Raw genomic sequence first — 13537 nt, forward strand, 5'->3', positions numbered from 1 at the left:
GTCAAAATGTGGACTGAAAAACCTACGCCAAGTGTCGGCACCCTGCGGTTCGTAGACCGTAGCAGGCTCTTGAATGAATGAATGCATCTTTTTCTTAAGACATGGAAAATCTTTTCCTTTCACTTGATGCAGTCTCTGAAGGTTCAAGAAGTTCGCGGACTAAACTGTGTCTGTCGGCAGATCCATGTTGTTAGTAAAATAATGCAGGGAATGTCTCGTTACTCTGGGCAGGTTATTGGCCCCTAACCTACAAGCACCAAAACCCAACGCCTTTAAGCACTGACCCCATGCACATACCGACCCCTAACCCACAAACACCAGAAAGTAGACTAGAAAACCCACCAAGACTCTAATGTAGACTATAAAACCAGCGAAGACCACCATTAATTGGAGCCTAGGAACGATGAAGTAGGCACACGTACGCTAACCTCTTTTATTTTTACTTGACGGAAACTGCGTCCAATTTGTCCCACAAATTGGACCTTGTTATTCTGTGCATGCATTGCTTGAATGAACGTGAACAACTCGCAGCGGAACGAACCTTGGTATGGCGGCTGGATCTGGAGAGCTTTGGGCCGGTATAGCTGGAGTAACAAGGCCGACAAAGTATGGAATCATTCAATCCAGAACCAAAGTTCGAATTCACATTTTGCCCGAGTTATCAATAAGCTGAGAAAACAAATTAACATTCGCCGTGAAGCACATTCTGTCGTTTGGTTCAGGGTGAGTTCATCATCTGCCGCGAAAACATATTCTGTCGTCTGCTTCAGTGTGAGTTCAACATTAAAACATTCTGTCGCCTGCTTCGGTATGAGTTGAACATTAAAACATTCTGTCGTCTGCTTCAGTTCAACATCTGGTGATCGTATGCTTCAACATGGCGCTTTTGGTCACATGGGCCAGGTCAATAAAATTACCTTTTGTAAAGTTTACCTGAAAAATGTTCCTGCACGATCGTGGTCACATCTTTACCTGGGTTACTTAACCTGGGTTACTTTACCTGCGGGTTAGGATTAAGGTTAAAACAGCCGTCACACGTCCAGTGTTTCTTCCAGACTTTTTTCTCCGGCTGGGCACTTGAAATTTTCGGGGGGGGGGGGGGGGCGGTAGACTTTCTTCGGGGGGGGGGGGGGGCGGACACTGTTAAAAGTATATATATTCTATATAAATTATATAAATTTCATTTCGTTCGGGGGGGGGGGGGCGGTAAACAATTTTCGGGGGGGCTTAGGCCCCCCCCCCCCCCAAGAGATGCTGGAAGAAACTCTGCACACGTCTGTTAACTACCGTGAATAACGCTCAAATAAAATCGAAACGGCTAAATTAGTTGATTGTTCCTCGTTACACATAAATAATGTTACCTCAAAAAGGTTGACTGTTTAATGGTTCCTTGTTACATAGAGGTTACATCAACTGTTGGCTGTCTGATGGTTCCTTGTTACATAAAGGTTACATCAACTGTTGGCTGTCTGATGGTTCCTCGCTATGCAGCCACCAAGCCTGAACCTGAGAATGACTTGATTTAATCGTTTGGGAAGCGCAAGTGCTGCCCTATGTAGGCATAAGACTTGGTTTGACTAGTTTTCTCGCTGCTTGAAGATTGACTTTAGAATAAAATAAGATAATACCAATTTTTCGAAGTTGAAAGAATATTTGAGGTATGTTTGATTGTGAAGGTTTATAAATTCTTGGTACATATATGGGGGGGGGGGGAGGGGGGGTCTACAGATGTAATGTATGGAGCTGTGGTGGACGATATCGCTTGAATCTAAAACACATTGTCTTACAATAGCTCTTACCACCATAATACATACTACTGACATTAACTGCTACTGTCATTACAGTACTTACATATGTCATTAGCTGTAGCTGACATATGACAGTACACATGTGACATTATCTGTAGCTGACATATGACAGTACTTACAGATGTCATTAGCTGTAGCTGACACATGACAGTACACATATGACATTATCTGTAGCTGACATATGACAGTACTTACAGATGTCATTAGCTGTAGCTGACACATGACAGTACACAGATGACAATACCTGTAGCCGTGTCAATGTTAACGAGACCACATAGCTGGTCTCAGTAACGTTATGGATATTATCTTCTATTTCTGCCCAAACTTTAATCAAATTGACCCAGTTAGTCGGGTCTTATCTCCCAAATTTAGTACACCTTGTCAGTTGGCGTTTGAACGCTACCAGTCTCACATTGTGTACAGTCAAAGGTTAGTGTGGATTGTCGGTGGATTCGCTTGGTGGATGTGGAGTCGGTTAGTGTTTAGATGTGATAGATTTAGTCTTTAAATTGTCCACGTGTTATTAAATTTGAGTGATTCTACTTAACTTGCTGGAAGATTTGTATTCAAACGACAGTTGGTACGTTGTTTTTAGTGATTTGTTTTAAAATCGGTGTTGATAAACATTAATTGTTTGTTGAGGGGGCATAACTCTGGGCAAACGCCTTGTACAAATGTATAACTGATTAATCTAGTCCTGTTTGACGCCAGTTGTGACGCTAGTTCTAGCACTTAATGTGACGCTAGATGTTACTCCAGTTGTGAACCAAAGGTGTATTCGCGTAATATTGTAGGATTAATGTGTTACCTCTAGTTTTGTACAAAACTGTGTCACCTTTATATTTGTACAAATTGTGTCACCAGTACATTTATACAAAACTATCACCTCTCCATTTGTATAAAACTGTGTCACCTTTATATTTGTACAAAACTGTGTCACCTCTATATTTGTACAAAACTGTGTCTCCTCTATATTTGTACAAAACTGTGTCACCAGTACATTTATACAAAACTATCACCTCTACATTTGTACAAAACTGTGTCACCTTTATATTTGTACAAAACTGTGTCACCTCTATATTTGTACAAAACTGTGTCTCCACTATATTTGTACAAAACTGTGTCACCTCTATATTTGTACAAAACTGTGTCTCCACTATATTTGTACAAAACTGTGTCACCAGTACATTTATACAAAACTATCACCTCTACATTTGTACAAAACTGTGTCACCTTTATATTTGTACAAAACTGTGTCACCTCTATATTTGTACAAAACTGTGTCTCCACTATATTTGTACAAAACTGTGTCACCTTTTTATTTGTACAAAACTATCACCTCTACATTTGTACAAAACTGTGTCACCTCTATATTTGTACAAAACTGTGTCACTTCTATATTTGTACAAAACTGTGTCTCTACTACATTTGTACAAAACTGTGTCACCTCTACATTTGTACAAAACTGTGTCACTTCTACATTTGTACAAAACTGTGTCACCACTACATTTGTACAACTCAGTGTATCGATTCAATTTCAGAAATTCAACTTTAACCTCTGTTTTCTCAAAACTTAAACAAAGGCCATGAAACACGTATTCAGTCTTGTTTCATTCATCATACTTTCAGCAGAATGTGTCACCACCTGCCTTGGTGCAACAGAATAAGTCACCATCTATCGTATGAGCCCCCCCAACCCCTCACCCGAATGCTTCTGGAAACGGTCAGTGTTTGTGTCTTGAAAAGTCAAAGGTCACCTCTTGTATGGCGTCTGTAGGTTTTGGTGTCCACAGCTTGACTTCTGATTGGTCAAATTTTGTTCCCTTTGTGGAATGACGTCATCGTTATTTCAATTCACTATTTCGCCAGTAAATATTGATTCTATTTTTGGAAGCCACCCTTGTGGCTACTAGACTGAGCGTTTGTGGGTATCCCAGTCCAACCGTGATGGGATAATTAAATTATGTAATTAACGCTAGTGTGATAATTAATTTGTTTTTCAAACTGTTAAGATAAGGGTACACTAAAACGTTGTGAATACATTAGTTACCATCTGTATTACACAGCTGTGCACTGAGTTTTGTCTGCTCCATCGTGTGACCTTTGACCTCAGCTCATGTTTTAGCATGACTTCCGCCACACTGTGGCTGGTGTACTGTGTGCAGGGGGGGGTGAATTGATAGAGGACCTGCCTACGAAGGGTAACTTTACACGGGTAGGCAGTGTCTACGTGGCTCCTTTAATATATGCACCAGTCCACGTGACGAGTGTAGTACATGGCTATTTATAGTTTGATGACATTTGTTCCATGTCTTCTGCACCCCCCCCCCCCCCCACCCCATACTTGATCTAAGATCACATGTGATAGCCGACCAGAACGTTTTTTTTTATTATCAAACTCCTTGCTATGTCATTCATTAATTTATCGGGGATCAATGTCTTAAAATCAATAAAACAATCGCACTTTCTTAACCATAGCGCACAATCGGTATGTCTTTATCGATCGGCTTATCAGCAGCCGTATCGATGGTTTTGTTTATCAGAGATCGATTAAAGACGAGGAAATTATTCGCTATGGAGATGCAGCTGGTTGAGTTGAGTTGCCATGGTGACGCGAGTTAACAGTTAACTGACTGGTTGATTAGTCACGTTGACCAATGGGCTGGCCAGAGCGTGTCGTCTGGTTAAATAACAACATGCACCGTGACTTTCATCTCCATAGACTCAAAGCTACAACAGTGGGCTGATTGTTTTTCTGTTTTTTTATTATTTTATTTTTTAATTTTTTTTTAATTTTTCATAAGTTACTGCAATTTATTTTCACACCTGAGCACATAGTTCCAGAGTTCGTTTTATTTGTATTCAATTGCTTTGTTGTTTTTGTTTTTAAGAAAACTTATTTTCACTCGTTTTTAATTATTTTTAACCAAAAATAGATTTTTTTTTAGTTTTCGAAAACGCGCTAAAATTTACCATCCTTTGAACAAATTTATAGTTTCAGTTTATAATTCATAACTGTAATTTTCAAATCTTAAGTTTTATCATCATGAAAAAACATGGGCTAATTCTTGAAATAGAATGTCGCTTCGTTAACAGTAGAAATAATGTCTCATCAAATCATGTCTGCGTGGTGTCTGGCGTGTGAGCAGAAAATGGTAGATCACGCTCGCTATGCCTGTATCGGGAAGTGTCTTAAATTGCACTACAACCATTAACCGGCTATCGACCGGCGTTAGACCGGCGTTAGACCGCGAGTATAATTTCCCTGTTTGATTCTAACTTCGATTGGTGGACCTGGATCGTGCCGAGCCGAGGATGATCGAAAGCGTTTTGTTTTTTCATACCATTTCAAATAATTGCTTTTTATGTACACTCGCTCGGAGTGAGTGCATCGCGGGGTAACTCTTGTTTGTCTCGGCCCGCTCGTGCACGGGTGGTCTGCTCCTGATGGCCAGAGATGGCCATGATTGAATGGCCCGAGCTGTTAATGGCGCACAAGAACTGATAAGTCAATCATTTGATGTTTTAATAAAAGAAAACTAATACTTTTGTAACTTGCATCGCTATTGGATAATACAAATTTATCGCGCGATTTGATTGGTGGATAACGGTTTATCGCACTTTGCTATGGGTTAATACACATTTATCAACGGGTTGATTGGTAGGCAAATGTAGTGATACGGCGGTTAAACCATTAGCAGACAGAGCCTTTGATGTCCTGCATTATCTTTAATTGTTTTAGGCCGACTGATTGTCCTTCTTGTTGTTTTTAAAACTTGACCAAATTGTCGCTTGTTGGTAGCCTGATATCTTGCTATCTGTTGGCAACACATCACAAGTGGACTCAGTTTTATGAGTGTGTTGCATAGGTGTGTTCTATTGGTGTGTTGGATAGGTGTGTTCTATTGGTATGTTGGATAGGTGTGTTCTATTGGTGTGTTATACGGGTGTGTTGTACGTGTGTGTTGCCGTGTTTCAACAGGGCAGCTGTATTCTTAACGTGTGGATTTCGGATTTCTATTCTGACCCACAGTGTAATACGTGTTGTTGGTTATGTAAATAAGTTTATCAAAACCTGTGTTTTCCGTGAAGTGTTAATTAAATCATTAATTCAATTATTTCAAGCAGTGTGTACCGTTTGATTTGAAATGAATGCCTTGACATACACCGGACGTAGATGTGTAGGTCAAGCCGTTACTCTGGGATAAAAATAACTTTTAATGTGACTAATTGCCAGGGATCCCAAGACCCTAGCTGGATCCCGACAGAGCCAGAAAATGTATTGCTCAAACAGACAGGCTGCTGCCGGAGTGAAGGCGAGCTTTATTTGGGAAGCAATTTAGTTAATTTCTATGTAAAGTTGGGAATTGACTGCACGCTCCAATATATTCAGTCCGCTTTCTATCACGACCAGAAAAACGGTCGCGAGGACCTTGCCTCCAAAGCCCCGGACCAAATACAGTCTTTTGCAAAGGGAGAGAATATTGACGCAGCAAGTCTGTTGCTTGCCCCAACAGCTTATGTCCCGAGTCCCACGTCTAAACGCCCCTATAGATTGCTATCGATTGCGGGAGTGAACTCTTCTTGCTTTTTTGGAGAGGGGAGATAACCATCAAAGGAGAAATCGTTTCATCATTCTGGTAAAATCAACCACTTGTCAGTTGCTCGTCATTAGCCGTCATGCAAGAGGACATAAGAGAGCAGGTACTCATGGTGCCGTGGGCAGGTTAGTCATTACTTTAATTATATTTGGTTAATTTAATTTAAATTTAATTTAATTAAGGCAACTTGGACAGGTCAGTTACTAACTTTTTAAATGAACGCATGGTGCCTAGGACAGGCCAGAAACTATTTTAATTAATAGGTCGGTAATTAACTTTGTTAATTAAATTAATGCGAGCAAGGGTATGTAATAGACATTACTAAAAATCAAAATCTTAATAAGCTGTTTAAGCTGTTTCCCTTCTCGCCCACCCCCCACCCTCCCCACATACATAGGTGTAGGTGTTGTTAACTAAAAGTACGCACAACACGTATATTAAAACAAATATTTTTTAAGCTTATTAAAAGCCCAAACATTTTAAAACTAAATGTTTTTGCACCGGTCTCCTAGACTGGTGTACTGAACATGTCCTGGCCAACCTTAGAAATATTTTGCCGCAGAAATGACGCGGCCTAGCAGAATAGCAGGACAGGAGATAGTGAAAAATTGAGACACGATTTTAATGAAATTAAAGCAGTTTACAAACACTTTATTTCAGATGGACAAAAATTGTCATTTTTTTTTTGTCCAAAGAGAAAATAGATTAGAGAAACATGTTTTCAAAAACTTAATACTATTTTAAAAAGTATTTAATTCAATGTTTTTGTGTTGTTTTAAATAAGCCGCGTGTTTCTCTCATTATTTTTACACTATTTAATGGTAATGCAAATTTCATTTTATTTTGTGCTAAAGCACCGTTAAATTTTATATTGAAAAATTGTTTGATTTTTCATTTTAAAAAGTAATATTTAATTTTACATTTATTAAAAATCATTTAATTTCCATTAAAAGACCATTCACTTACATTAAAACCCCATTTTATAATAAAAGTTTAATTTACACCAAATCAACAGTTACAAGAAAAAAACAATTTAATTTTTCATTCAGACATTATTTAACTTTACATTTAAATACTTAATTCTACGTTCACGTTTTATTTCACAAGAAAACACATTTTAATTTAATAAACTATAACAGCATTTAATTTGACAGTACAACACCATTTAGTTTTACGCGAATAAACCATTTAATTTTATACTAAAATATTTATTATGGTAAATTTCTATTAATAGTGATATTTTTTTCAAAACGTGGACTAGCTAAAAGAAATCACTAAAGTTGTTCAACTCTAGACTTAATTCAATAACGGTAACAACGTATTCTTCTGGACGACATCTTTAAAAATAACTAAAGTTATTTATAGCTCAAACTTAAGTCGTAGGCAAAACGTCGTTGATGCCAAAGACGAACAACCAATTGGCATCAATTTACCGCATGTTAACTTATCCCTGATGGACGCGATTTGATGGTCTTATTTGTAAAGACCTACAGCTTTTCGCGAGCAACTAGATTTGTAGATTTGAAGGTCAGAGGTCATGAGAAGTGTGTTTGACCTGTCGCATTTACTGGTGACCCATGTAAACGTTTTCTTGTTTGGGTTTGGTCCGATCAATAGTTGGGTTGACTTGGTCAATGTTTTCTTGGTCCATTCAAACTTTGGCTTCTCACTCAAAGTTTGGCTTTATTCAGTTCAAATGTGTCTTTACTAAGTCGAAATTTGGCTTGATTCATTTTAAACTTGCCTTTACTCTGTCAAAATTGGCTTTATTCAGTTCAAACGGGTCTTTAATATGTTAAAATTTGGCTTTATTCGGTTCAGATGTGCCATTACTCTGTCAAAGTTTGACTTTATTAATTTTAAACCTGTCTTTACTTTGTTAAATTTGGCTATATTTGGTTGAAATGTGTCTTTATTTAGTCAAAATTTGGCTTCATTCGGTTCAAATGTGTCTATACTAAGTCAAAATTTGGCTTTATTCGGTTCAAATGTGTCTTCACTAAGTCAAAATTTGGCTTTCTTTGGTTCAAATGTGTCTTTAGTATGTCAAAGTTTTGTTTGACTTACTTTAAACTCGTCTCTATCAAATTTTGGATTTAGCCATTTTAAATTAGTCTTTACTCATTCAAACTTTCGATTCTCTATCTTTTAACTTTTACTGAGGTATAAAATATAGATCTAGGGTAGAAGCAATGTAGACCTAATCCCAATGCACCACCAGAAGATTCTAGAAACGACAGAAACTCCTCTGTCCAGACTAGAACTGACCAATGCTTAAGCACGAAGACTACGGTGTAGAAGGGACGAATTATGAGCAAGAATTTCGGTGTTTTCTTAGTTAGTAATGGAGAGGGGGTCGGGAAAATTGACCGAAAACCGATGTTGATATAGCCGGCCGGGCTAGATCCCGGCCCTGGACTATCGATCACTGAATTTCCATTGCGGAAAACTGTCGAAATCCTTCGTCCAATCAGCCTGCTGAAATCCGAGCGGCAGGCTGGCTACTGGGTAGATGGAAAAATTCTGGCAGCGTTTGTCTTCTGCGACATATTTTTCTCCGGGAGATTCTTATCTCTTAGACGAGAGGGATTTGAGATCTTCCGAGCTTTGATGGTGGGTCCCCACTCTAATCCAGCGCATGCACTTCATTCAATTAGAAGGGCGGTATCGATATCGCCAGGACGTAATCTCCTGCTTGCTTCATCGTCTGCAAGCGGAGACTCGCACTAAGGCCTCCCATTTCGTGGTATTCAGCACTTAAGTAATGGCTCGGTCCCATTTTTTTCTTGCTGGTTAGATAATATTGCCTTTTCATTTCTGCCTTTGGTAGTTAAGTTATATCGACGCCATTCTTAAAATTAGTTTCAGTGACTATACAGCTTCGTGTTTTTGTTCTTGGTGTTGATAAAGTAATAGCGTTTTTCCATAGCTAGTGATGCGATATCGAAATCATCTTTCAAAATTTGTTTTAATGATTTTCAAATTAATTTTTGTTGTTGATTAAGGAATAACAACTGTGTTTTTTATTTATTTTGGATAAACAAAAGTAATTATTTTAAAAAAAAACCATTGCCATGTCCGTTGACTTGTAATTTGAGGTTGTAGAAAACGAATTTTTACTATATCCAAATCAGCCCCTTATATGTCTTTCTTTGTATATATTCTGCATTTCTGTTAAACCAAATCACAGGTAACACTAATATAGAGGACAGTTCAAAGTTTTAAATAATGAATGTTGAACCTAATAGAGATAAGATTTAAAATAATTAAAATAATGATGTGATTCTAAAACTGGCGTTATTATAGAAACAACTGCACTGTGTATGTTTACACCTAGTTTTTAACACGTTTTTCTTAACTCAGCTTCGCGTTTGTTTGTTTGTTTGGATGTTTGTTGTTAAAATTGACATCGAAAATTAGCCCACTTCTGATTGCTCTATAGACCTGAAATTTGGCATGCATGCTACTTTCGCCTAACAATTTCAGATGCAATCATAAAAACTAGCAATTAGTGACCGTAATTAGCTTAATTTAATTACGCCCCAAGGACCATAAAATTGAGGACATGATTTCTAAAGATACCGACAAGACTGGAGGCCTATTGACCCAGTTACTTCGGCCCCAATCGATGTGAGCGCGCTGGCCGTGATCGTATAGTGGTTAGTACTTCGCGTTGTGGCCGCGACAACCCAGGTTCGAATCCTGGTCGCTCAAGTTTTTAGTCCGTGTATTTATAAACACTTTTTTAAAAACCACGTTTTTCATGTGTAGCAACGGACTAAAAAGGAGAAAATAAAATACTTAAAAAAAACTTTTAAAAAAACCACGTTTTTCTTGTGGACTAAAAAGTAGAAAATAAAATTTTCTTTTGTGCTTCCTCGAGCTGTGCAGGTTCTTGTGATGACTGACAAAAAACGTGGGTCGGGCAGATGGGTCGGGAAATTTGATGGTGAACGTACCCACGTTTTTTGTCAGTCATCACAAGAACCTGCACAGCTCGAGGAAGCACAAAAGAAAATTTTATTTTCTACTTTTTAGTCCACAAGAAAAACGTGGTTTTTTAAAAAGTTTTTTTTAAGTATTTTTGTGTAATAATTAAACAGCTGTGTGACTACAACATTCCTACTGATAATTTTTTTTTTTTTTAATTTCACATGATGTTTAGATCTCTAAACTTGAAAATTTAGTTTGTTTACAATAACGTAAGGGAAGCGTAACAAACGAACGCAGCGCTATGGGAGAATTAACATCGGTGCGCGAGCTGATTTGATTATATGTAATGATTTGATTGGTCAACTCCAAGTGCTTCCTGTGCGTCATAGATGAACAAATTTGGCTTAGTTATTTATGTTTGTTGGTGGTTTTCATTAGGGGAGATTTTAGCGGACGATAAACATGATCGGACGTGAAGGATGCCGATTATAGGGGCAGCAGATCCAGCAGTTGATGTGGTACATATCAACTGTATCATTTAACAGTTTAAAGACTGCTATAGAGAGATGGGCTACATACCAACTGTATAATTTAACAGTTTAAAGACTGCTATAGAGAGATGGGCTACATACCAACTGTATAATTTAACAGTTTAAAGACTGCTATAGAGAGAGGTGGTACATACCAACTGTATTTAACAGTTTAAAGACTGCTATAGAGAGATGGGCTACATACCAACTGTATAATTTAACAGTTTAAAGACTGCTATAGAGAGATGGGCTACATACCAACTGTATTTAACAGTTTAAAGACTGCCATAGAGAGAGGTGGTACATACCAACTGTATTTAACAGTTTAAAGACTGCTATAGAGAGATGGGCTACATACCAACTGTATTTAACAGTTTAAAGACTGCCATAGAGAGATGGGCTACATACCAACTGTATAATTTAACAGTTTAAAGACTGCTATAGAGAGATGGGCTACATACCAACTGTATAATTTAACAGTTTAAAGACTGCTATAGAGAGATGGGCTACATACCAACTGTATAATTTAACAGTTTAAAGACTGCTATAGAGAGATGGGCTACATACCAACTGTATAATTTAACAGTTTAAAGACTGCTATAGAGAGATGGGCTACATACCAACTGTATAATTTAACAGTTTAAAGACTGCTATAGAGAGATGTCGATGTGGTTCATACCACCTTTATGTAACCAGCACCCTCTTCACATTATGTTGATGTTGGCACTGATCAGTCTAAATATAGAAAAACATTAGGTGAGCCAATGTTGCAAGCTGCACAAAACCACAAGTGCGCACATTGGTGCGTACCCCCGAGAGTCCGTGACATTTGCACATAGTTTTGTACATGACGATGGTCACAAGTCGCCTAAATGTAGTCTGTGAACACACAAGAATCTGCCCTTAAACCGACACCCCTTTAACAGGAAAACAGTTTATGAGTCGTGAATGTTGGGAGTTTCTCCAAAATCTTTCTTGACCTTTTCTACATGCGCACATTTTGTTTGAGGTCTTTGTCTGGCTTTTTTAGTAGGTCTTGGTGGTCTTGTGGTCTTGTGGTCCAGGTCGTGTTGGTCTTGTGGTCCAGGTCGTAGTGGTCTTGTCGTCTTGTGGTTGAGGTCTTGTGGTCTTGTGGTCTTGTGGTCCAGGTCTTCATGGTCTTGTGGTCTATGTCGTGGTGGTATTGTGGTCCAGGTCTTGTGGTCCAGGTCTTGGTGGTCTTGTGGTCTAGACTTAGTAGTCTTGTGGTCTAGGTCGTGGTGGTCTTGTGGTCTTGTGGTCTAGACTTGGTGGTCTTGTCGTCTAGACTTGGTGGTCTTGTGGTCTTGTGGTCTAGGTCGTGGTGGTCTTGTGGTCTTGTGGTCTAGACTTAGTGGTCTTGTGGTCTAGGTCGTGGTGGTCTTGTGGTCTAGGTCGTGGTGGTTTTGTGGTCTTGTGGTCTAGGTCGTGGTGGTTTTGTGGTCTAGACTTGGTGGTCTTGTCGAATAGGTCGTGGTGGTCTTGTGGTCTGGACTTGGTGGTCTTGTGGTCTGGACTCGGTGGTCTTGTGGTCTGGACTTGGTGGTCTTGTGGTGTTGTGGTTCAGGTCTTGTGGTCTTGTGGCCCAGGTATTAAGGTCCGTGTTAGAGTTTCCTGTGTTTTAAATATGTAGCTGTGTAGTGGTACATTTATCATTTATCCCATACATCAACTTCCTATGTGTAGTTTTTACATTCTCGTTAACGGAATATAGTTTCAATATAGTGTTGTAATGGTGTAGACCAGGGGTCGGCAACCTTTTGAAGCGGAAGAGCCAAAAGTTACAATTTTCAAAATTTCCCTGGTTTTAAAGAGCCACTAACATTTTTTTCATTTCAAATATTTTATTTTTTTATTAAGATTATTAGTATTTGTTCAAGGAGCTGGAGAGCCGCATCTTGATATCAAAAGAGCCGCATGCGGCTCGCGAGCCGCAGGTTGCCGACCCCTGGTGTAGAACATCGAAATCAATATTTAAACAAACCTCACCTTTTCACACCGTCCTAAGTCCAAAAACCCAGTTTCGCAATCGTGTCTGTATCTATCTTTGTCGGTGTGTAAGTGTGTGTACAAGATAACATGACTACCATTTCAGTTAGGTGGACGAAATTTCATTCAAACAGATCTTTTGCTGAGTTTTCTATCTACTGTTGAGCGATTTCCGGTAACAAGAAATGGTACTTTATTTCCGGTTTCTCAAAAACCTTCAGAATTTGATAATTATATATCATATTCTCTTTATGCAGCATACTAAAAGAAATGTTTTTAAAACAAGCAGTTTTGTCACAACTTCATCTCCCATTGCTATAACCTGATTACACTTGCTGTTATAGATTTTATTATACAACTTGACTATACAACTTGACCATACAACCTGACCATACAACTTGATCATACAACTTGACTATACAACTTGATCATACAACTTGATCATACAACTTGACCATACAACTTGACTATACAACTTGACCATACAACCTGACCATACAACTTGACCATACAACTTGACTATACAACTTGACCATACAACTTGACCATACAACTTGACCATACAACTTGACCATACAACTTGACCATACAACCTGACCATACAACTTGACCATACAACTTGACCATACAACCTGACCATACAACTTGATCATACAAC

At 38.5% G+C, this 13537-nt stretch overlaps 1 protein-coding gene across 4 annotated transcripts in view; it reads left to right on the plus strand.

The window, feature by feature from the left end:
• Window positions 1–13537, plus strand: part of LOC131947508 (uncharacterized) — a 60617-nt gene that overhangs the window by 3262 nt on the left and 43818 nt on the right. The window contains exons 1-2 of one of the 4 annotated variants that reach the window (XM_059308726.1): window positions 2209–2282; window positions 5937–6534. In XM_059308726.1, coding sequence (XP_059164709.1) covers window positions 6489–6534 — 46 coding nt within the window. In that variant the 5' untranslated portion in view covers window positions 2209–2282; window positions 5937–6488. Of the gene's footprint in view, window positions 1–2208; window positions 2283–2305; window positions 2389–5933; window positions 6535–13537 lie in introns of those variants that run through there. The other 3 variants (XM_059308727.1, XM_059308725.1, XM_059308728.1) reach the window with 3 other exon arrangements.

This window comes from Physella acuta, unplaced genomic scaffold, assembly GCF_028476545.2.
Source record: "Physella acuta isolate Inbredline_101_S28 unplaced genomic scaffold, ASM2847654v3 ptg000596l, whole genome shotgun sequence".
Lineage (NCBI taxonomy): Eukaryota > Metazoa > Mollusca > Gastropoda > Physidae > Physella > Physella acuta.